The sequence below is a fragment of the Pelophylax lessonae genome, assembly GCF_965119305.1.
Source record: "Pelophylax lessonae genome assembly, chromosome: 1".
NCBI classification, from domain to species: domain Eukaryota; kingdom Metazoa; phylum Chordata; class Amphibia; order Anura; family Ranidae; genus Pelophylax; species Pelophylax lessonae.
Window position 1 is genome coordinate 693223577 of NC_138768.1, and position 25985 is coordinate 693249561.

General features: G+C 43.8%; 1 protein-coding gene across 1 annotated transcript in view; it reads right to left on the reverse strand.

Annotated features, from left to right (window-relative positions):
* Nucleotides 1-25985, reverse strand: part of LOC309545028 (putative ATP-dependent RNA helicase DDX60) — a 496323-nt gene that overhangs the window by 202051 nt on the left and 268287 nt on the right. The window contains exon 25 of the mRNA XM_082244135.1: nt 19358-19482. Coding sequence (XP_082100261.1) covers nt 19358-19482 — 125 coding nt within the window. The remainder of the gene's footprint in view (nt 1-19357; nt 19483-25985) is intronic.

Sequence of the window (25985 nt, forward strand, 5' to 3'; positions counted from 1 at the left end):
GAGCTTACGGAATTTAGGATCGGGCTCTTCTGTTCCAGGAAGGTCCTGGGCTGGAGAGCCAGATATAACAAACAGGCATTCTTGAAGGCCCTGAACGTCCTTCGCTCCCCACGGAAGCGTTCTGGCGTGGGCACCCATGGCTCTGGTGGCGGAGCTGAAACTGAATGGGCGGAGCTAGCTTGATCCGGTTGGGACGGAGCCGGTAGCGAGCTAGTGGCAGGCTGAGTAGGGTCCGTCAGGGAGGAGGAGCCGGCTAGGTTAAGTACCTGACCTTCCAGCTGGAAGTAACCATCTTGTAGTCTTTGCCCTGGGTCAGGGCTGAAACCTGTTGGCACAGAGCCTCGAGCGGGGAAGCACCTCTGACGGCCTCTGACATGGCTGGTTTATGCTGTCAGTTACCTTGGTGGAGGCCGAAGTGCTGAGAGGGCTTCCCTTGCAGCTCAGTGTGGATCACCCCTGGTGGTGAAACAGGAGATGACACGTCCCAAGGAGCACTGGATGCGGATGGATCCCGGATGGATGGATGGATGGTGATTCAGGACCGCTTCCAGGAGATCTATAGATGCTCAGAGAAAAGAGACAAAGGTTAATGCCAGGCCGAGGGTCATACACAGATAATCAGTCCGAGGAGATGAAGGTACAGAGGGCCGTACAAGAGAGAGAGTCCGTGGGATCCAAGCCAAGGTCGGTACACAGGAGATCCAGCAGAGGTGTCTTTTAGAGTAAGGGGTGGTCAGGCAAGCTTAGGTCAAACGAAGGAGAGATGCAGGTAAGTCAAAGGAGCTAGCCGGGTCAAACAGGAACAACAGGCAATCGAACAGGTCACGGGTACAGGAGCTGATGATAAACCAGCACTGAAGCACAGCCAGAGAGTGTCTTATATAGGACCAGGGCTGGGGAGATGGGCGTGGTGACACACCTGCTCTGCATCCAGCGTTCTATTGTTGCTGAATGCTGATTCCTTTCCTGACAGGTCAGGAGTAATTCTTGACCATTCCTCTTTACAGAACCGTTTCAGTTCAGCAATATTCTTGGGATGTCTCGTGTCTCTGCATTTCAATCGGGTTGAGGTCAGGACTCTGACTGGGCCACTTCAGAAGGCGTATTTTCTTCTGTTTAAGCCATTCTGTTGTTGATTTACTTCTATGCTTTGGGTCATTTTCCTGTTGCAACACCCATCTTCCGTTGAGCTTCAGCTGGTAGACAGATGGCCTTAAGTTATCCTGCAAAATGTCTTGATAAACTTGGGAATTCATTTTTGCTTCGATTATAGCAATCCGTCCAGGCCCTGACACAGCAAAGCAGCCCCAAACCAAGATTTCCCCACCACCATACTTCACAGTTGGGATGAGGTTTTGATGTTGGTGTGCTGTGCCTCTTTTTTGCCACACATAGTGTTGTGTGTTTCTTCCAAACAACTCAACTTTGGTTTCATCTGTCCACAGAATATTTTGCCAGTACTGCTGTGGAACATCCAGGTGCTCTTGTGCAAACTGTAAACATGCACCAATGTTTTGTTTGGACAGCAGTGGCTTCCTCTGTGGTATCCTCCCATGAAATCCATTCTTGTTTAGTGTTTTACGTATTGTAGATTCGCTAACAGGGATGTTAGCATTTGTCAGTGACTTTTGTCTTTAGCTGACACTCTAGGATTCTTCTTCACCTCATTGAGCAGTCTTCGCTGTGCTCTTGCAGTCATCTTTACAGGACGGCCACTCCTAGGGAGAGAAGACGCAGTGCTGAACTTTCTCCATTTATAGACAATTTATCTTACCGTGGACTGATGAACAGCAAGGCTTTTGGAGATACTTTTATAACCCTTTCCAGCTTTATGCAAGTCAACAATTCTTAATCGTAGGTCTTCTGAGGGCTCTTTTGTGCGAGGCATCATTACATCAGGCAATGCTTCTTGTGAAAAGCAAACCCAGAACTGGTGTGTTTTTTTATAGGGCAGGGCAGCTGTAACCAACATCTCCAATCTCATCTCATTGATTGGACTCCAGTTGGCTGACATCTCACTCCAATAAGCTCTTGGAGATGTCATTAGTCTAGGGGTTCACATACTTTTTCCACCTGCACTGTGAATGTTTACATGGTGTGTTCAATAAAAACATGGCAACATTTCATTCTTTGTGTGTTATTCGTTTAAGCAGACTATTATTGTCTATTGCTGTGACTGAGATGATGATCAGATCACATTTTATGACCAATTTGTGCAGAAATCCATATCATTCCAAAGGGTTCACATACTTTTTCTTGCAGCTGTATACTATTCCCTCCTATCTATTTACTTACTTACTATCAGCATGGAGATTAAAATAGCAAATGTTGATTGAGAGAGTTTATTTTCACTTTAAAGATCCAGTTATGAAAATTATCCTATGTACATTAATTACTAAAAACATTCAGAGAGCTTTCTAAACTCTCAACCTGTACCTGATTATATCAAAAATTATATTTAAATAAATGTGTAATAAATCATCTTGTCTTTACTAAATTTCCATATGAAACTTTATAACACTACATTTTAAGTGTGTCATCTATTGACACAGGTTTGGGGTGGATTTACGAAAGGCAAATAGACTGTCCACTTTGTAAGTGCAGTTACACCAATTGTCCCTAGAGCTTAGTTAATGTGATGAAGCTTCAATTTGTAATTTGTAAAGAATACCCAATTAGATGCAGGGGGGGAAAAATGTTTTTTGCTTGCACATAATTGGATTATGGCAATCAGCAGAGCTGTACCGCGTTCACTAAGCTCTGGGAAAAATGAGCGCAAATGCACTTGCAAAGTGTCTATATGCAAAATATGTAAATAGAATTATGAAATAGTGTAGTATGCCATATATTCAGGTACTGATGAATCTTAAAGTTACAATAGGGATTTCCCAGATTATGAAATTAGTGAAGAAAAAAGGCAGTTATTGAAAAACTGGAAAGTATAAATTGGTCACAAAGATTCTCATTTGGATTTAGGTCTGAACATTGACTGGGAATTCTAATACATGGCCCAGTCAATTAGGAATCCGTGGCAAAACTTGAAAATTGCTGTTTACAGATGCTCTCCATCCAATCTGACAGAACTTGAGCTATTTTGCAAAGAAGAATGGGCCAAAATTTCACACTCTGCAAAGCTTGTTGTGATATACCCAGAAAGACTTGCAGCTGTAATTTAAAAAAAATGTCAGGTCTATAAAGAATTGACTCAGGGGGGCTGAATACAAATGCACGCCACACTTTTCAGATATTTGGAAAAACACATGAAAATCATTTATCATTTTTCTTCCACTTTACGATTATGTGCCACTTTGTGTTGGTCTATCACATAAAATCCCAATAAAATATATTTATGTTTTTGGTTGTAACATGACAAAATGTGGATATTTTATAGGGGCATGAATACTTTTTGAAGGCACTGCACTAAAGGAAATATAGGCTGTTCACTTTGCAAGGGGATTTTTCAGGGCCAGATTTACATCTCAAGAGCCTATAGGCAGAAAATTCAGAAGCGCCCCCCCCTCCACCAAAAAAAAAAAAGACAGTAAGACCAACCCTTTTTTTCTTGATAAAATATTTTTTCCCAGAACAAAAATAAAATAAGTATTACAAGTGAGTGCAGGGTTTAGGCGTGTGTTATGCAGAGAATGCAAGTATCAAGAGTACATTATACTCAGAATGCAGGGTTAAGGAGTGCGTTACGCTCAGAATGCAGGGTTAAGGAGTGCGTTTTGCTCAGAATGCAGGGTTAAGGAGTGCGTTACGCTCAGAATGCAGGGTTAAGGAGTGCATTACGCTCAGAATGCAGGGTTAAGGAATATGTTACGTTGCAGATGCAGGGTTAAGGAGTGCGTTACGCTCAGAATGCAGAGTTAAGGAGTGTATTATGCTCAGGATGTAAGGTTAAGGAGTGCGTTACTCTCAGAATGCAGGGATCAGGAGTGCATTACGGTCAGAATGCAGGGGTCAGGAGTGCGTTATGATAAGAATGCAGGGTTCAGGAGTGCATTAGGTTCAAAATGCAGGGTTAAGGAGTGAATTAGGCTCAGAATGCAGGCTTAAGGAGTGTGCTACAGTCAAAATGCAGGTTAAAGGAGTGCTTTACGCTAAGAATGCAAGGTTCGCAGAGTGGGGGGTGATGTAAAGGGTGGTAAAGGGCACTGCTATGGGGCTGGCCCTGCCCATAGTAGTTAACTTGAAAATTTAATTTTGCCAGCTCCTCCTCCCACCCTCCGTTCTGAGCTGTGCTGCCTCCTGCTCTCCACTGTGCACTGATGACAGTCCTTGAGGAAGCAGAGGACGCAAGGGGGGAAGGAGAGAGCAGAACTGTGGGCTGATACCTAGAAGGTGTGGGGGAGGAGGCTGAGGTTGGAGTAAGGCTGGCGGAGGAGGCTGGGGGGTGGGGAGAAGGACTGGCACATAGAAGGCATGGCGGAGGAGGCTGGGGGAGAAGTACTAGCACCTAGAAGCCGGTTTACAAAAAATAACGTATACAGGCAGTCCGGGTGTCCCCCTAGGAAGGGCCCCTCTAGGCACATGTCTACAGTGCCTAGTGAAAAAACAGGCCCTAGGAATTTGCCCAAGATCTAAGTAAAAGTTGTAAAGTTTAACTTAGCAAAGAAAACCCAGTCATGTGCAAGGGATATAAAGAAAAAAATAAAACCATATTCTTGCTGGCACATAATTGGATGATGGAAGTTAGCAGAGCTTCACCTCATTCACTAAGTTCAGGAGCAAACTCCCTTGCAAAGTGAACGGCCTATTTGCCTTTAGTAAATTAACACCATGACAGTAGTGCATAGTGTAAATGTCATATAGATTAATGTTGCCTGTGTGAAACCTTAGATCATGGGTCTTCAAACTATGACCCTCCTGTTGTTCAGGAAGTACAATTCCCATCATGCCTAGTCATGTCTGTGAATGTCAGAGTTTTACAATGCCTCATGGGATGTGTAGTTCTGCAATAGCTGGAGGGCTGTAGTTTGAGGATCCCCGCCTTAGATATTTACCATTCATATTGCTTTTTTTTGCTCTGCATAAGCTGCAATGTAATATAAAAACGGGCTAAAAATAGCAATTAGTAGTTTAATTCTATGGATTTACAGAACAGCATGTATGCTGTGTATTAGTGCCATCTTCTTTTCCATTCTGGTTTTAAAACTACCTCATAGTCACCCAATAATGGTATGGATACTTTTAACATTCATTTGACATTTTATTCAATATTAACACTTTTATAAATTATTATTTTAATTATTTGTTGTTTTTTTTATTTAAATTGTATCAAATTTTCAATCTAAAATATACAAAAACATATTAAACGGTATTCATATATGCTTCACAAAAAACAATCTCGACCTCCCCCCGCCCCCCCTTCCTCATACTTCTCTTCAATATCATCTCGTTTAACTAACTCTGTTCCTTTTTAACTAATTTATTCACAGTTTTTGTGGTTGATATATTTTAAATAAACCCCCTATCCTCCTACCCATCCTAACTTTATCTCCACTATTCTAATATTTCTACATCCAATTTGAATGTCTCTTCCTAACTCTTTCTTGATTATTCCAATATTCCTATTTCTTCGATGGATCCAAAATATAAATTTTTCACATATTTACTAGATTTTTTAAACTCTGCCCATTTTCCCCATTTTTTCATCATATACGTTGGGTATTCCCCTTCTCTGCTACCAATATTCCATATTATAAACGTGGTTAATTCTACTACACTATTCTTTTAAATTTGGACTCTCTACTTCACGCCATTTTTTAGGGATTGTTCCCTTTGCTGCGTTTAATAAAGTTGGAACCAAGGTAGTTTTATATTTTTTATATTGTTTTAGTGGCAGTGTAGTTTTATGGAATAAACACAGCCATGGGTCATCAGGGATAGCTGTTTCAGTAATCTCTGTAATCTTTGCTGTACATTTGTCAAATATTCCCTGATCTTGGGGCAGTCCCACCAGATATGGAACATCGTCCCAAGACCCCCACATCCTCTCCAACATTTATCGGTTTTATCTGATTGATATTTATGTACTAATACAGGTGTAATATACCACCTTGATAGACATTTATAATTTTACTAGACAGTACACACATCCATAGCAGAACAGTGTGCGGCCCTCAATATAACATCTGTTTCTTGATTTGACAATTGTGACCCAATCTCTTTTTCCCATTTTGTCATGAATGGGGATCTCTCCAAGCACAGACCCTTTGCTAGCATCTTATAGATTTGAGATACACCATGTTTTAATCTATTAGTTGTATTACATAATTTTTCAACAGTATTTAAATCTGTCTCAGATCTAATCAGCTGCGGTAAAGACCTCACAAAGTGGTTCAGCTGAAGGTACCTCCATTCATTCAGTTTCATATTGCTGTTATTTGATTTTAACTCTTGATATGGCCTAATATCCCCATTGTGAATAATATCTTTTAAAATTTTCCTCATTACCAGGTGCAAAATATTTTGTGCCTTCTAATGATATCAACAGGGAGTTATATTCCCAGTTTGACTGTTGACCCTATCCCAAATTTTCTACACCACTTTTGTCAATTCATGTGTTCCTTGTGAATCTCTAAATTTTGGTGGAGTCCAAATTGTTTTATTTAATTGTGTATTGTTTTGTGCAAATTCAATTTCAACCCATCTTTTCCCTGGATTTCCTTTTGTCCATTCAATCATTCGTGAAATAATCACTGCCCTATAATACCTCTCCATATCTGGTGCGGATAACCCTCCCTGTGTTTTATCCCTTGTGAGGACCGCATACTGCACTCTTTGACAAAGTTTTTTCCTTTGTCAAATATAATTCAATAACATTGTTTTCAAAATTCTAAATAAGGAGGGTGGTATATCTATTGGTAGCATTGAAAACTTATATCAAATCTTGGGCAGCAAAAACATCTTAACCACATTTATTCTTCCAACCCATGAAACTTGGTAATTAAAAGCTTTCCATATATCTGTTTTTATTTAATTTAATAGGGGTATATAATTATTCTTGTACAGTTTTTCTATTGATGGGGTTATATATATATATATATCCCAAAGTACTTTCATTTAGATTTTGCCTGAGTATATGGAAAATAACATTTCAACGCTTGTTCTTCCCTGCTACTTATGCTTATATTAAGCATTTCAGATTTGGGGCATGGCTTAGCTATGGCAGAGTAAGGACGTACCTCATGGAGCTTGCACAGGCCTGGCCTGGGCTCACCTCTTACAGCCTGCCGATCAAGTTACCTTCACATGCCTGGTGACCGGAACACCCAGCTGACACCAGGGGAGGCCAGGAGCCGCGACATCTCACACTACTTTCTCCGCCAAAAGCCTCTACTTCCCCCGGCCCAGCAATCCAAGATGGCGCCGCCCCGTTTCAACACTGCAAGCCAGCTGGCTAAAAAGGTACTGTCCTCGCAGCCTAATCCACCGGGTGGTGATCGGCCCCTAGATCCCAGGGCAGACTCCCCGATTGTTTCCCCCGATCTCCCCGGGCCAGATTCTCCCCCGGGGCCCTCAGACACCCTGATTTCACAGACTGAAGGCATTATCAGGGGGATGCTTGCAGATCTGCCTACCAAACAGGACATACAGGAAATGGCAGCTTCTATAGTTAATGCTCTCTCTAAGGAGCTGCAGGACGTCCGCACACAGGTGGAATCTGTGGAGGAGAGGGTGACTGACTTGGAGGAATCCTCCAATTCCACGGAGGCCTGGCTGTCAGCCCTGGAATCAGATCAGCAGGCCATGCGGAGACATTTTATTGATGTACAGTTGAGACTTGATGACAGTGAAAATTGCAGCAGGCGCAATAATCTGCTATTTAAGGGGATCCCTGAGGCTACCATGGGCTCTGACCTTCGCTCTACCATTGTTGCTATTCTGAATCAACTCCTGGATAAACCATCCACAGAGGCTTAGAGTTGGACAGTGTCCACAGGTCCAGGGCGCCTGCATGTTTGCAAGGACCTAGCAGGACTCTGACTTGGCTCCCCTGCCACGTGATGTCCTTTGCAGGGTCCACTTTTTCACCATTAAGGAGGAAATTCTCCACCAGGCATGGACGAAATGTCCCATGGACTTTGAGGGGGCCTCTATCAATGTATACCCAGATGTCTCTCGCCATACAAGGGCGATGATGGGGATGCTGCGCCCCTTGCTGGAGGTTATACGCTCAGCTAAGGCCACATTTCGATGGGGTCACCCCTTCCACCTTATTGTTAAAAAAGCAAGGCTCTGACTTCTTTTTCCATTTGCTGGATCAATTGCCAGCCCTGTTTGCCTTCCTGAACAAACCTGCTGTGTCTGTCCCTGACTGGCTTAACTTTGTTCTTTGCCCTGAGGCTTTTGCCACCCCCCACACAGGCCCGCGGCGACCCGGGAGGAGACTGCGTTCCAGACCTGCTAGCAGAGAACCTCGACGACGCACCCCAGCTGCACCAGAGGGCTGAGGACTAGACCCCATGGTCATGTGAAGGGTATTCTTACTGGGGGGGACCCCCCTCCTGTGCCTCTGTTTCTCGTTTCTCTGCCTTTCACAAATACATCTTACATCTACCGATTTTTATAGCCGCTGCTGTTTGGACTTTCACCTTGCCTCTTCTACTTTAAAACACCTGTTTGCTTTATTAAGTCTGTGTCTGATTTACAGTGTTGCTCCATTAAGTACTCTTCATCTGTATTGCTGCTTGTATCTCTAAGCTATGGAGCTGCTCATGGTCCTCCTCCTGTCCCCCCAGGGCTGACCCTTCCCCCCTCCTCCCTGCCCCCCTTTGCCCATCCTTCCCCCCCATCCCTTCCTTTCCCTCCCCCCCCCTCTTTTGCCTTGGAGTGGTGGGATGGACTGACCCTGTTTGAGGTTCTGCTGGGTATCCCTGGTACTTATGGTATTGTTGGTATTTCCGTGACTCGCCTGGCTCCTATGGTGGCTCTTGGCCTTGCGGGTCCCCATTGAGCTCTGCGATGTGCTTAGCCCTCTTTACTCGTTTACTGCATTAACTTTTGGATGTTGGGGCTCCCACCCACCATCTCAGTCTGGGGGGGGTCCCCTCCCCTCGCTTTCTTTCTCCCCCTCCGCCCCGCCTGGTCGTAGGCTACCATGTTCACCATCACATATGCCAACCCCTGCGCCCTATTGGGGTGTGGGATGTGCTGGCATTATCCTGGCTCTACGGCTGGAATGCACAGTGGCCGTGGCAGGCGGGGGTGACCGAAACTCCCGTGCTCCCTCGGGGGCTGTGGTGGGATCAGCTGGGGCGTAATTTTATTGCCACTCTAGAAGGTTGATCTATTTGTATATGTTTGGTTGCTCTCCCCTACATGTTTTTTATTATTTACCATGTCTGAGGTGCTCCCTGGTCCCACGATTTATGGCCTGTTGCATCTCCATCTTTATGTTCTATGGGTTTTTTCTTCCTTGCTACCACCCCCCCCCCCCTGTTAGGGCGGTTTCCCTGCCTGTGTGTTTTGTTTTAACAGCCAGCTAGGGACCCTTCTTCGCTTGATTGCTGTTAGTATCCTCCCTCCTTTTTCCCCCCTACCCTTGTTTCTGCTCCTCTAGCCCCCTTTCTCTCTGTCCTCCCCTCTTCCCCTTGCCTTGCCCCTTTCAGGGCTGGCTCTTGCACTGCTGGGCTCCCCGACCCGGCCCTCCCCTGTCCCTCCCCTTGTTTTACGTGGTGTCCCGCTCTCCCTGTGACTTGTCCCCCTATGGGAGTGTTGAAGATCACCTCCCTCAATGCGAGGGGCCTAAATATCCCAGAGAAGCGTTCTCGCCTCCTGGCAGATTTGCGTCGGTCTAAAACGCAAGTTGCTTTCCTACAGGAAATGCACTTTCGTAGCGATAATGTCCCCAGACTTTTCAAAAGAGACTTTCCATTGGTGTACCACAGCCCTATCTCTAAAGCAAAGGGGGTCAGCATTCTTATTGCGAAATCGTCCCCTGGGCCCTGGGTGCGTTGCTGTCGGATGGGCAGGCTTGATTTCTCCTTCTCAAAGGGCGGATCACGTTACCTTTGCCAATGTTTATTTTCCTAACTCTGGCCATGCACAATTTTTGCGGGACTTGCTTCCAATCCTCCTGGAATTTACGGAAGGGCTACTCATTTTTGGGGGCGACCCTAATTTCACGATGGATCCCCAGTTAGACATCTCTAGAGGCTCCTCCCACCTTTCCTATTCCTGTCTGAGAGGGCTAAAGTCTGAATTGGCGCTCCTTCACCTTATTGATGCCTGGAGATTGTTACATCCCCGAGACCGTGACTACTCTTATTTCTCCCAGGTCCACCAAACCTACTCCCGACTGGACTACCTCTGCCCAGATTAATGCCGTATACCTCTCTGACCATGCTCCGATTCACCTGTCTATCCATTTAGACCCGTCTCACCCAAACCCCCCCTCCTGGCAGCTTAGCAAAGCTCTTTTGCAGTCGTCGGATACCTGTACTGCACTGCAGTCTGCGCTTTGCCACTAATAGTGACTTGGTTGGCAACCCCCTTGTAGTGTGGGAAGCGCACAAGACGGTGGTGAGGGGACTGCTCATTCGCATCGGTGCGCACCTGAAGCGGGAACGCGCTAAGCTCACAGATCTATTTGCCAGGCTGCAGGCACTAGAGGGTGCCCATAACGCCTCTCTGGCACAATCTACTTATCAGGAGCTGGTCAGGGTGCGGGAGGAACTGCGGTCTCACCTGTTTCATAAGATGAAATGGAAGTTGGTTTGGGCCCGCAGGACTATGTTTGAGTTTTCGAACAAGCCCGGCACGCTGCTAGCTCGGGCCTTGCAGGGCTCCCACACCATGACCTTTATTTCCTCCATCTCATTGGCTGGGGGGAGGAAGCTGACTACTTCGCAAGACATGACTGCGGAATTTCGTACCTTTTTCCAGGGACTCTATGGTATAGGGAAGAGTCCAGCCACGGCGACTGCTTCCCCAACTGTGGCCTCCATTCACTCCTATATCTCGGCGTTGGGCATTCCGTCACTATCACCAGAGGTGGCGAGGGAATTGGAGGCCCCCATCGCAGCTGAGGAACTTGAATTGGCCCTGGCACAATCCAAACCTAGAAAGGCCCCAGGGCCGGATGGGTTTACCCCGACTTACTACAAGACCTTCAATGACATTTTTTCCCCTCACCTGCTCACTGCCCTCAATGCAGTCAAGGATGGCCACCCCATGCCGGTTGACTTGTTGAGGGCACATATCTCCTTGATACCTATTGAGGGTAAGGATCTGTCACACTGTAGTAACTATCGCCCCATCGCGCTCCTGAATGCGGATCCTAAATTATTTGCTAGGATTCTGGCCAACTGACTCATCCAACATATCCCCTCTCTGATTCACAATGACGAGGTGGGTTTCGTCCCTCTCAGAGAGCCGCGCGACAACACTATCCGGGTTCTCAATTTAATCCATGCTCCCAGATCTTCCCGGTCCCCCCTTCTCCTGCTATCTACAGATGCGGAGAAGGCATTTGATAGGGTCAACTAGCAGTTTATTCGGGCTGTCCTGACACACATTGGGCTAGGGCCCTCCATGCTGTCCTGGATCCTCTCCCTCTACTCATGCCCTTCGGCGGCCGTCAAGGTCAACGACACCCGCTCTGATTTTTTCAAGATCACCAATGGGACTCGCCAGGGTTGCCCCCTCTCACCCCTGATTTTTATTCCTACCCTGGAACCGTTTCTCTGCACTGTCCGAGGGGAGTCAGAGGTTGCGGTTTTCCATAAACCTTCTGGATCCCATAAGGTTGCGGCATTTGCCGACGACCTGATCTTTTTCTTAACTGAACCCCGCACCTCCCTTCCTGCCTTGGTCCGGGCCCTTCAACGTTATGATGATTTGTCCTTCTTTCGTATTAATTTTTCGAAGTCTTTTGCCATGCCCATCGCCATCGATGATGCCACAAAAGAGGGATTGCGGTCGGTTGACTCCTTCCGTTGGGCTACGAACTCCATCCGGTACCTTAGCGTGAACATTATCCCTGATCCTGCGTCTCTTTACGAGGCCAACTTCACCCCGCTCCTAGCGCAAATCAAAGCTGATCTGGAGCATTGGCATTCCCCCACCTTGACGTGGTTTGTTAGATGTAAGCTCTGCTTAGGATCCTGTACTTGCTGCAGGCCCTCCCTGTGTGCCTCCAGTCTGATTTTTTTCAGGCGCGTGGACTCCCTGTTCAGAAAAGTTTGTCTGGTCCCATCGCAAGCCCCACATTAAGCTTCAGCTCCTCCATCTCCCTAAGGTTCGGGGTGGTCTGGGTCTACTAAATATCAAAGCCTATTTCAGAGCGGTCCACTTGACTAGATTGATTGACTGGCACTGCCATTCGGGGGCTAAACAGTGGGTGGATATGGAGTTGGAAGACTCTGTGGTACCGTGCGGAGTTGGCCTTGGATCTCCACGCCCTTGCCCAGGGATCTGAGTAGCCATCCCACATTGGGTTGTACGCTCTTAGTTGTCAGGGATACTTTTCTGCACTCTGCGGTTTCCCCATGCACTTCGCCTATGGTACCTGTGGTGGGCAACCCGGATTTCCCCCTGGGTCTTGATGGTGGTGGGTTTCGTGGCCTGACTGCTGCTGGCCGTCTCCATCTTGTGGACTTTTTGGGGAGTGATGGTGGCCTGTCTACGGGGGGCCCTGTCTGGGTCTGTTGACCCTCCACTGGATTTCTGGAGTGGTCTCCAGCTTAGACACTTCCTCCGGGGTCCTTCGCCTCCCTGGTATTTCTCGCCAACTGACGGACATTGAGCGGATTTGCCACAGACGGGAACCGACACGGCACAGCCTTTCTGTCGCCTATGCAGCCTTGATCAGTCCTCCTGCTGACTTCTCCCCTCCCTTCCTTGCGCAATGGGAAGCTGACCTACACACCACCTTCACGAATGCCCAAAAGGACAAGATCCTTAACTTTGCACAAAAATCCTCTATTGCCTCCAAGATACAGGAGACAGGTTACAAGATCCTCACGCGGTGTTATAGGGTGCCCTCCCTGCTGCACCGTTTTTTCCCCCTTATACCGGACAGATGCTGGCGTTTTGATGGCACTTGAGGGACGATGTTTCACATTGGCAAAGCCCTCTGGTGCAAGATTTTTGGCAAGCAGTGGCCGCCATCATCAAACAGCTGACTAATGTCGACGTGGCAGACGACCCTGCGGCGTGGTTGCTGCACCTCACCCGACGGCCAATTAAAAGGTACAAAGTATCCTTGACTATCCAGCTCCTGAATGCTGCCAAAGCCTGTATACCCCTTTGCTGGAGATCGACTACCGCACCTACGCGGTCTCTGTGGTTCACCAAGGTTAAGGAGCTCAGGGACTTGGCAGATTTGTCGGCCACTTTGTACAGCCCGGAAAGTGCTTTTCACGACAAGTGGGGACCTTGGGACTGCTTCACCTGTACTGATGCTTATTTACGGGAGCTCTCCAGCCCCGACTGTTGAACGGGGGTGTGCGGGTCTGGGGGGCCCGGACACTGCCTCTTCTCCTTGTCTTGCCTTTCACATGTCTCCTTCTTTATGCCGCTGTCCCCCCCTTCTCTCTCTTTTCCTGTTTTCCACCCTTCATGCTCTGCTACACATCTGTCTCAGATGTCCCCTCTGTCTGTTCCTCATGCTATGTACCTATTTCTTGGGACCTACCCACTCACTCCCTTCTACTCCCCATACTTACTTTAACTGACCCCATGGTTTGGACTCTAATCTCTATACTGGTATTGACTGTGAGTCTACCCGTCGGTACTGTCTCTGTACCTGACAGCCAGTAACATTATAAAACCTGGTTGTTGATTGTTTTACATTCCTGACTGTTAATCCTTGTAATACTTGGTATGTTTGTCAATATACTCTACCCTATTGACATTGCTCCCACCTCTTTTCAAATGATTGTTTTCACTCTCCTGCTGCCCTGAATTTTGTGGAGCGTTATCTCTGGTACTGTTGTCAATTTTTGTTATTTCACTGTACCTGCTGTACCTCGCTTTTATGTTTGTATCACAACCTTTTGCTAAATAAAGAAATTATAAAAAAGAATTTCAGATTTTATTGGGTTTATCTTAAAGTTCAACAGCTCACTATATTCTTTTAGCTATTTTGGATATTTGGTAGAGTGATCCTGGGGTTAGCGATATAAAACAGCAAATTGTCCGCATATGCTGTTCTTTTTGTCCCACCTTCACCGCCAATAAAGGTTCTAACGCTAACATGAACAACAAGGGTGAGAGAGGGCATCCCTGTCTCGTCCAGTTGCCCATTTCGAAGTTAGCTGACAATCCCCCATTTATCTTAACATTTGCAGTTGGGTTTTTATATAGTGTGCCTATCCACTGTCTCATCTTTGGGCCGATTGCAAGATCTTTTATTGTCTCCATCATAAAGTCCTAATCCACCCTGTCGAAGGCTATCCTAGCATCAATCGACAGTAGTAGAGAGGGAACTTCGGATTCTTTCGTTTTCTGTAGTAGCATTAAAGTTCTGACTGTGTTGTCCTTCCCTTCTCTGCCTGGTACAAAACCTGTTTGATCTGGATGAATCCAATCTTCTAATAATACTTTTAATCTTGTTGTCAATACTTTTATATATAGTTTTGTGTCAACATTTAAAAGGGCAATTGGCCTGTAGCTAGAACAAGAGTTAGATCTTTCCCTTCCTTTGGTATCACCGTAATATGCGCTAATAAGGATTCTACACTTATTTCTCCTTCTTTTCCATTCTCGTTCATGTAGGTACATATCTTTGGGACTAAAATTTCTCCAAAGCTTTTATAATATCGTACTGTATATCCGTCTGGCCCCGGGCTTTTCCCCATTTTGTGTACTTTTTAATACTTCCCAGATTTCAGCTTGAGAAATTGGAGCTTCTAGCATTTCTAATTTGTCCATTGCTATTTTAGGTATTCCTGCTTCCATAATATATTTTTGTATCTTTTTTATTCTCTCTTGTTCTATTTGTTGTTATTACTTCTGACGGACATTATATAGGGTATTATAAAAGCTTTGGAAGGCACTGGCTATTCCTGTTGTCGAGTGTACTATTTCTCCTCTACTGGTCTTCATTCTTTCTATATAATTTTTAGATTTTTTCTTCATTACTATTCTCCCTAAACATTTCCCTGGTTTATTACCAAATTTATGCCAGTACCTTGCTATTTTATTTTAAATGACATCTGGTCTCTTCTTCCAATATATCCTTTAATTTATCTCTTTTTAATACAAGATTTGCTTCTCTCTCTCTCTTGTCAGTTCTTTTTTATGTTTCTGTTCTAACTTAAAAACCTCCGTTGTTAATCTATTTATTAAACTAGTCCTTTTTTTTAGAGGCTATAGATATTAATATCCCCTTAAATATACTTTATGAGCTTCCCAAATTGTCGCTACCGAAATATCAGGGGATTCATTTTTTTGAAAGTATAAATCTAGTTCTCTTTTTATCCTACATCCCAACTCCTCATCTAGGTTCAAGTCTTGATTTAATCTCAAGGTTTTTATATTCCTTTGAGATCCCAGGATTTTCATTTCTAAAGTTGATGGTGCATGATCGGATAAAGTTATAGTCCCTATTTTTGTACTAACAGCCGCTTCAATCATTCTATGATCTATCATAATGTAATCCAGTCTTGAGTACATAGAGTGCACGGAAGAAAAATAGGAGCAGTCTCTTTCCTTTGAATGTTGAATCCTCCAAGCATCTAATTGGATTTGGTGCAGCTTCCTCTTTATCTTTCTAAGTTGACGTTCCCCCAACGTCCTTACACTCGAGGTACAATCAAGAACTGGATCCATGCAAAAGGTAAAGTCTCCCGCCAACACCAAGAAACTCTTCTTAAAAAACGACAATTCATATAGAATCTTCCCCAATTATCTACTAGGATTTTTATTTGGGCAGCATACATTAGCCAAAGAAAATTCCGTTCCTTGTAGTTGTCCCCTCAGGAAAATATACTGGCCCCATGGGTCAGATCTACTCTCTTCAAGGGAGAACCTGATATCTCTGGCCAGTCCAATTGCAACCCCTCTTGCTCTTTTAATAGGTGTATCTCCGTAGAACCATGTTGGGTAGTGTCTTGAGTATAATTTTACATTGGAATCCAGTAAAATATATATTTCTTGTAAAAAAAAAAAAGACCATACTAGCAGCATTCCTTCTAAGTTCCTCTAATATTTTATGTTTTTTTGTTGGGGTATTTAAACCTCTTACATTGCATGTCAATAAATTTAATTGATCCTTATCCATGTTTCATTTTCCATCCTTTCTTCTACCTGCTGTTTTTCCCTACCAGGCCACCGCCCACTTTTAAGTGGGGGCTAGGACTGATAGGTATTTCTACGATATTACCACTTATTTTTCAGACAGATTCTAATTAGGAAATTGACATCAACCAATAATATTTCTTTAAATCTTTGGTAGCAGAGTTTTTCCTTTTTCCCATACCCCCCCCCCCCATCTACTTCCCCTATCCCTCCCTCTCCTCCCCTCTCCCTCCCTCATACCCCTCTCTACCCCCTTCTTCATCTTGATGTTATTCCGATCTACCCAAACGATGTTATTTACCAACAAATGGTTACTATATGAGTTAGGGAAAGTCCACCACTGGGCCCCCCTCTACTCACAACTCTCCTCAGGGTGGTACTCAACTGACCCACTCATACAGATCCCTCTTTCACCTATAGGTAAATGGAACCAGGGACTCGTCAGGACTGCCTAAGTATTCTCTAGTTTATCTCCGTCCTCTTCTATCCCCCCCCAATTGCCCCCCTCCACCCCGTGACCCGGCCAACCCCCCAACTCCCTATACCTCCCTCCACCTCCCCGCTCCTACCCTATCTATTTATTTCTAAAATATTCATATTTAAGTCAATCAAGCCTTTTTTAAGACTAGACTCCACTGATCTTCATTTAACATCTTCTCAAGTTCATCTACTTCAGAATTATTTGTTAAAACCATTTAATTAGGAGAATGGATGTGATGTGCCGTCTGGGGGATCCTGTTAGTGGCTCTGCTGGTCTGATTAGACCTAGTATGTGGTATGATACCCTTGGTTAAGACAACTTTTTCCAGATTTTAAAGTTGGATGCATGCAGTGATAAACGTTTTTTCTTTTGGATGACCACATGTGCAATCAGGGTCAGATCTGCCACTAGGCCACATAGGTTGTGGCCCAGGGTGCCCTAGTCTTTAGGGGTGGCACTGAGCCCAGAGTTTCTAAGTATCTCATATTCTGCCAGGCCATCTCACAGAGTGCAAAACATTATGCAGAATGACAGCAGCTGTCCAGTGCTGGAATGCTCTGCTGGGTACTGCGCCAGTGTTTGGAAATCAATGCCTCTGTTCATGCATATCTGTGGATCCTCCCCTGTTCGAGTGAGTACCTACAGGGCAGTAAGGGCAAGCTTCTTTCTTTTTTCCTCTATCTGCAGTTATATATCACATGACAAGAGAGACAGGAAGAAGGGGAAGCTTAACTTCACAGTGGGCACTCATTCTGAAGGATGTTGGAAAAGTAAGTAGGCAGGAAGGGAGCGAAGGCATTTCTGCAGACCTTGGTACATAGCTATCTCAACAGACCCAGCTCCCTGCAATGCCCATCAGCCCACTGTAGTTCCACAAGTGCCTCAAAGTCCCATTAATGCAAACAGAAAACAGAGGTCGTAGGACTTTAAATGAGGCAGGTCACAAACTAAGATATATAAAATTAGAATATAAACGTAATAATTTATCATACATACAGTAATTGATACAAATGTTGACATCAGTTATAAATATGATGCAGACATGTATACAAAACAGGCTGACACAAAAAATGCATATAGTAGAAACATTGTTATAATAGTAAGATATTTTCGGTAAAAAAAAGTACATGGTCATCGCTAAATGTTGCATCTATGCATCTAAGTAGCTTTACGCATTTCGTGGAACTCATCAGGAGCTTAAAGCCAAAGAGTTACCTGGAAATGTATAATATGTAGGTTTGTATAGAAATACACAAAATCTCAAAAAAGATTACCCCCATGCACCTCAGCCCCTCCAAAGCCCCTCTTAAACAATGTCTTCATTGCTTCTGCTTTGGCCACAATCCCCTAAAAAGCTCTCCACCTGCTGTGGTACCTTATAACCATCAGCCCTCTTTACAGTCCCCTGCATTCTCACCAACCCCTTTCAATGACACCCAAACCGGTGTTCCCAAGTCCCCTCAAGTGCCCCCCTGCACAGATCTCCAGACCATCCCAATCCTAGAGCTCCCCAGCCTCTTCCCCTATGCCCTCCCATCCCACTTCAGTGTCCCCAACCCCCTTAAGTGTTTGTGTGTGAGGCAGAGGGCAACCCTTGCCTAGTGTAGAAGGAAGTTTTAAATGTGATCTTGCGTGCAATAAAGTATTTTATCAAACAGCAATAACTACAGTGGGTTTTTTCTTCTCTTTTCTATTATTGAATTAGTGAGTTTTGATCACAGTGTCCCATTCTGGGTATGTACCAATTTGCTATGCGCTGTACTGATATAGTTTGCACCATGGCAGTGAGTACAATAACATTTTATATATACAGTATGTTTGTGCTGACCCTGCACTTGCTCTGGATGTCTACAGTGTTCTGGCTCTGTTTTTGTTCTAGATTTCCACTATGCTCCAAGTTCCTTCGCCCAAGGAGATCCCAAAAATGACCACAGCAGTTCTCTGTTATCTATGACAAAAGACAGTGCAAAATTGATTTAAATGCACAACCTGCTGGCTGCACATAGTCCTGAACAAAATACCTTAAAACAAAACCAAAAAAAAAAACATTCCCTTATAGAAAGACCACTGTAAACCTGGCATAAGGGTGGCATTTTTGCATTTTGCCTTTTCTATTTTGATTATTTTATTTGAGTTCTGATATTTGTTAACAATTTTTAAGCTGCACTCTGGCATATCCACTTATTATGTCAATTCAATATTGGTAATAACATTTCGAAATGTCAAAGCAATAGAAATATGGCTCGGAAGACATGCTTAACTTAATTAAGGCCCCTACTTTTTCTGAATGTTTTGGCAGCATCTAATGTTATAATCAAAACTCTGTTTTGCTTTCCCTTTCTTAAACATATATCATTAGAAGTTGGCAGGGGTGTGCTCACATAAAAAAAATAACTTTCAGATTCAAATTATGCTCTCAAAGTAATTTTATTATTTAGTATAACATAATCATTCTATGCGTTGAAGTGTTGTACCTACAAAACAATGCAACGTAGTTGAAACCTAACCTTTACCGTTATTTTCTAATCAAACTAGTGTAGAAATGTACCAAACAGTGACTAAAGCAAATTATGTTTCTGAAATGTTTGATCACAGGAAAAACAACTTAATAGAATATTTACTCACGCAAAAATCAGAACAGGTAGCTTGTTGATTGTGCTTAGTTTTTCAATAAGTTGAGGAAAATATTGCATAATGTCAGGATCATTAGTTGATTCATTTGGTTTAAGGATCTCCAGAACTTCTGAAACCTTTAAAAAAATTGACGAAGTGGTAATTTATGTTTTTTTTTCCAAAAAGTAATTTATGTTTTAGTGTGAGTACATACATAAGACAGGCTAAAGCTTAAATGTGGCCACTGTAAAAAGATGGAAACAATTAAAGCAATGCTACTGCCATAAACATTAGTAAATCTGGCTGTACACTGTGCAAATTTCCACCTGTTCCTGATGAATCAGAAGAAATTCAAGCCATGGGTGCCCCTGTTTGCTTCCTACCACCCGACATCCTTTGATCTGAAAATCAAAGTAGTTATGCAGAAAATGATCAGCCAAACAGACCAACCAATCCAATCAGATGCAGTTTGTTCATCCAATCAGGTGCAACCAGGCTGATTTCTTTTGTTCAGCCTGGTTAAAGGAGTTTGTTGCCTGATTATGATTCCATGTATAAATTCAGCATTGCAGGTAAATGAAAAAACCCCATAAGATCGTTTGTCGAGTTTATAACTTGTTTGCCAGTTTGGGCAAAACTCATGAAGCAATGATTTATTAATAATTGATATTCAAATGAACATGCTTTTAATGTTTTGCACACTAAGTCAAAACTCGTGCATTAAAAAGTACCTGGAGTAAAAATATATGCATGTTAAGCTTTCTTTAAAAACATACGAGCCACATTTTGTGCAGGGCACGGCAGCCCATTCATATGAATAGACTGCTGAGCCTCCTGAAAACGCAGGGAAAAGGTCCCTGCATTTTTTCTGAAAATGTGACCCACACCGAAAAAGCAAATGCAGTGTGGCTAACAGTGCAGGAAGCCATTCTGTGGTTTCCAGTATGTAGGGGTGCCATTAGGATTAATGGCACCCCCATGAATCTCCTGTAAAACAGCAAGTTTTTATGTGCGGCTGGTTGCAGCTGCAGGAATAGGTGTGCAGCGGCAATCACCCGCACAGGTGTAAACCTAGCCTAAGTGTAGTCAGTAAATAACATTAAACTTACTTAATATTGGTATGTTCAGATAAAACTGTAACTGTGCCACAGTTTATCTATGATCACACAATAAAAAGACAGAACAACAAGGTCATAGTTCCAAAATATCTTTTACATCCTTTTAATCCTGATGTTTGAAACACAGACAATTCGTAAATGTACAGTTTGTGAAAGAGGGCAGTCATCTCAAAGTCAGAGGAAATAGTGGGCCAAATTGAGAGGGCTAATTCTTTAAGAGGGTTACATTATGTCTGCTGGGGGCCACACCTACTTAAATTTCGGAAACATTTATAGCACTTTGGAACGGAGCATTATAGTGAAAACTGCAATGTCCAATATTTAGTTCCAGAAAAATGAGAGGGCTGCATATGATCCATAAACACTAGTTTAACATGCCTAAAATAGTAACCACTTGATTGCCAACCTTTAAATATCCCTTTATTACCAGGCTGTTTTTCAGTGCTGACAATTACTAATGTAACATGTAACACTGTACCCAAATAAATGTTATCATTTTTTTTTAGACAGACCCTATACAGTCATGGGCCTGAATTTGCCCCAAAAAAAGGTCACGGGTACTTTACCACATTAACTTCCTCCCATCCGCGCTATAGCCAAATTACGGCTGCAGCGCGGACTCACATTTTCGGGAGGCCATCTTTAAACGGCCTCTCAGACACAGGCTCCCCGCGCGCTCCCGCGAGCGCGCATCGGGGAAAATCTGTGTCAGCCGTGTCCCTTGGACACAGCCAATCACAGATCGTGGTGAATGGCCAATCACAGCGGCCATTCACCACGTGATCGGACCGTCCAATGAGAGATGATCTCATATGTAAACATATGAGATCATCTCTCATCGCCAGCGCTCCTTCCTCACACAGAGACTGCGTGTGAGGAAGGAGGAGAGCCGATCAGCCGTCGGGGACACAGAAGAATCTAATCAGGGCACTGATCACCAGTGCCCTGATTACACAAGGTACATTAAACACACTAACTGCCCACCATCAGTGCCCGCCATCAGTGCCCCCCATCAGTGCCCATAGTGCTGCCAGTCAGTGCCCATCAGTGCCTGCTCATCTAGGCACTGATGAGCACTGACTGGCAGCACTATGGGCACTGAGTGTGGGCACTGATGGTGCTGCCCATCAGTGCTCATCAGTGACGCCCATCAGTGCTCATCAGTACCACCCGTCAGTGTCAATCAGTGCCGCCCGTCAGTGCCCATCAGTGCCGCCTCTCAGTGCCCAGCAGTGCCACCTCTCAGTGCCCAGCAGTGCCGCCTCTCAGTGCCCAGCAGTGCAGCCTCTCAGTGCTCATCAGTGCCGCCTCTCAGTGCCTCCTATCAGTGCTCATCAGTGCGGCATATTAGTACCTCCTCATCAGTGCCACCTCATCAGTGCCCAAAAGTGCCACCTCATCAGTGCCCATAAGTGCCACCTCATCAGTGCCCATCAGTGCAGCCTATCAGTGCCCATCAGTGCCACTTCATCAGCGCACATCAGTGAAGGAGAACATTTTTTTTATTTTCAAAATTTACTCGCAGAAAATAAGAAAAACTTTTTTTTTTTCAAAATTTTCTGTCTTTTTTTATGTGGCAAAAGGTTGCAAAGTTCAAGGGGGCCGAATACTTTCGCAATGCACTGTATATGAGCCATAATCCTGTTTAAAAAAGTTAGGGGAGTAGCGGTAGACCTTCACGCTTCTTTACCAGTCTCTGATGTACATGCTGTTATTGATGAGGGCAGATTTATTCTACTATAACCATCAGTTTACATTGGCTAGTGCATATGCACTGAGTCATGGCCAGGTTGCTATGTTGATGGCTGCACTGAAGAGTTTACCAAGCAGAATGAAGCCTTGAAAAAGGACATAGAGACAACACAACATAACCTTAAAGCAACCAAACAGTCCAAATTCAGGAGAGACTTGGAAGACTGGGAGAAAGGGGAGATTTTTTACTTGACCATAAGACGGAACAGAAGCCGCTCACGACGCCGCCCCACAAAGTCCAGGTCACAATCTAGAAATAGAAAGTCGCAAAGTGATACAGATGAAGAAACGGTCAACAAATCTGTGACTTTTTTAGGACCAGAGGGGGTGCCCGAAAGGGATCAAATATCTCACCCCCAAACCCAGAACAAAGCAAAGGATCAGAAATTGAGACAAGGACGAGAGGGATCATGGACAAGGAGCCAGAGAGGCAGGAAAAACTAGGAAATGAGGACCAAGAGAGAACAACAAAGGATCTAAGGGTAATTAACTTGTCCAACTTCCCCCTTGCTCCACGCCATGAGCACCTACTCCAGAAAGGCATGTCTTTTTAACCTGTAGACAACATGTGCGAGTTCACAGTATATAAGGACGTGGTTCTCTTCCTGCGTAAAGTGTATCTACGTTTTTTACACGCATGTGTAACTACACCAGAAGACACACAACCTATCCTCGATGAAAATGACAAAAACATGCTGAACATGCTGACAAAAACATGCTGAACATTCTCCTAGATGAGAATGAAGCATGGGGTGAGGATATTCATCCCCAAACTAGAAAAGCAGAGATTACCATTAGATCTACAAAAATGCTGTCTCTTGGCAAGAATAAATGGCTAAGCCTATTCTTCGACATGGTGAAATCGGACCTAGGACATCTGGACTGGTTAACACATGACACTGATAATTTGACAAAAGAAGAACGACGAGCCATAAAGGAATTAAGGTAAGCCAAACAAATTGTGATCAGTGATAAAGGCGGCAACATCGTGGTCTTGGACGAAAAGATGTATGAAAAAGAGGTTAAAAGACTACTGAGTGATCAGGAAACATATCAAAACTCGATAAAAATCCCTAACCCTTCCATTGTGGCGGAACTCAACAGAAAAATCAAAAGAGAGACGGAAGCTAACTTACTAAGGAAACAAGAATCAGAATACTTCATGGTTAACGAGTACAACATCCCAACCTTTTACACTATACCCAAGGTCCACAAATCACTGGAAAATCCACCAGGACGACCGATTGTGTCAGCCATCAACGGGCCCATGGGGAAAATCCGCAAATATTTAGATGCCCTCCTTAAAGAGATGGTAACCGGCCTAAGCTCTTATGTACAAGACAGCAGAGACGTTCTGGCCAAAATTGCCAATATACAAATTAACACTGGAGCATGGCTGGTAGGAATAGACGTCAAGTCACTCTACACCTCTATTCCCCACGTTTGGGGCATGGAAGCAGTGGCAAGATTCCTTGACACACACTACCCACAATGTGGATCCCAGAACGAGTTTATAGAAGAGCTATTGTCATTTGCCTTGGAAAACAACTTCTTCCAGTTTCTGTCTAAATATTATCGACAGATAAATAGCACCTCCATGGGAGCTTCCTGGGCCCCCTCTTATGCTTACACCTTCACATGGGCCTATGGGAGGAAGAGGTGGTATACCTGATGCCACCGTACCTCAGCCACATCCACACATGGCTGAGATGCATAGATGAAATCCTGGTAGTCTGGAAGGGGAGTATTGATGACCTCCATGAGTTTCTGAAAGCCATAAATACTAATGACTGTAACATTCGGTTGACATACACCTATGACCAAAACCGGATCTCTTTCCTTGATTTATGGGTTTCCATTGAAGATTACAGACTAATTACCTGCACTTACAGGAAGGACACGGCAGCAAACACCTTGCTAAGAGCCGACAGCTATCACCCTACAGGGTTCAAAAATAGGATCCCAGTCGGACAATTCCTTCGAATCAAGCGAAACTGCACACATGCAGCAGGCTATCTTAGAGAAGGAAAGGAAATGTACACACGTTTCCGAGAAAGGGGATATTCCCATAATCAACTCAAAAAAGCCCGGAAAAAAGTGGCCACACGCCAAAGAGAGGGTCTCCTTAGGACTGATGGTCCATTTCCGGACTTGGACACCAGCCCGACCCCAACGAGAATAATTACACAATATGGCTCACAATGGGACGCGGTACGCACAATCCTAAAGAAACATTGGGGGATCCTCACCAACACCCCAGGCTTGGCCGAAATAGTGGGCCCAGAACCAAAACTTGTTGCCTGAAAAAACTAAAAATTTAGAGGAGATGCTGACACAATCTGAGTTTGTAAAATCATCGGAAGACGCATGGCTTTCAAAATTCCCAAGGTCCAAAGGTATGTTCTCATGTGAGAAATGTCAAATGTGCCCATACGTGGAAAGAACAGATACCTTCTATGATTCTCAGAACACAAAAGAATTCTACATCAGAGACTTTATTAACTGCTCAACCACAAGGGTAATCTACAGTGCCATGCGAAAGTATTCAGCCCCCTTGAACTTTGCGACCTTTTGCCACATTTCAGGCTTCAAACATAAAGATATAAAACTGTAATTTTTGTGAAGAATCAACAACAAGTGGGACACAATCATTTAGTGGAACGAAATTTATTGGATATTTCAAACTTTTTTAACAAATAAAAAACTGAAAAATTGGGCTTGCAAAATTATTCAGCCCCCTCAAGTTAATACTTTGTAGCGCCACCTTTTGCTGCGATTACAGCTGTAAGTCGCTTGGGGTATGTCTCTATCAGTTTTGCACATTAAGAGACTGAAATTTTTGCCCATTCCTCCTTGCAAAACAGCTCCAGCTCAGTGAGGTTGGATGGAGAGCATTTGTGAACAGCAGTTTTCAGTTCTTTCCACAGATTCTCGATTGGATTCAGGTCTGGGCTTTGACTTGGCCATTCTAACACCTGGATATTTTTATTTATATATGTATATATATGTATATATCAAATATATATAAATATAAATATATAAATATATATATATAAATCTAAATATATATATATATATATATATATATAAATATAAATATATATATGTATATATATAAATCTAAATATATAAATATATATATATAAATATAAAGAGATTTACATATATATAATATATATATATATATATATATATATATATATATATATATATATATATATATATATATATATATATATATATATATATTAGGGAACAGGTTCACATACAGGAACTTTCTATAGCAGGAAGTTTCTATCTCATGTCTAATAGGCAGCAAGTGCATGCGCATATCACTAGAGAAAAAGTTAGTTGCACACCTGCTAGATAAGCGACAACCCCCCCCCCCCCGGCTAACTAACATCTCGCACATTTGCGCACCCACACACACACACACACACCCCCCCTCACCTTGCAGATGAAGGCCACAATTTCTGCTGTAAAAAGAGCTGGCGCCATAGTGCTCGGAATTGCGGAAGGACCTGTACAGTTTCCGGAAACGTGTGCACCCACAAATAGTGTCGTTTCCGGTTGCATTTACAAATGTGAGAACGCTGTTTTTAATGTTAGCGAATTCGCAAAATATAGTCACCTTACACAACCATTCAGCATGTCTAACAAACATAGCAAAAAATAAAACAAAACATACATTTGTGGACACCAGAAAACTTTTTTATTTATAAACATGAAGACATTTTGAGAAGACATTTGAAACATGCCCGCCCAACACT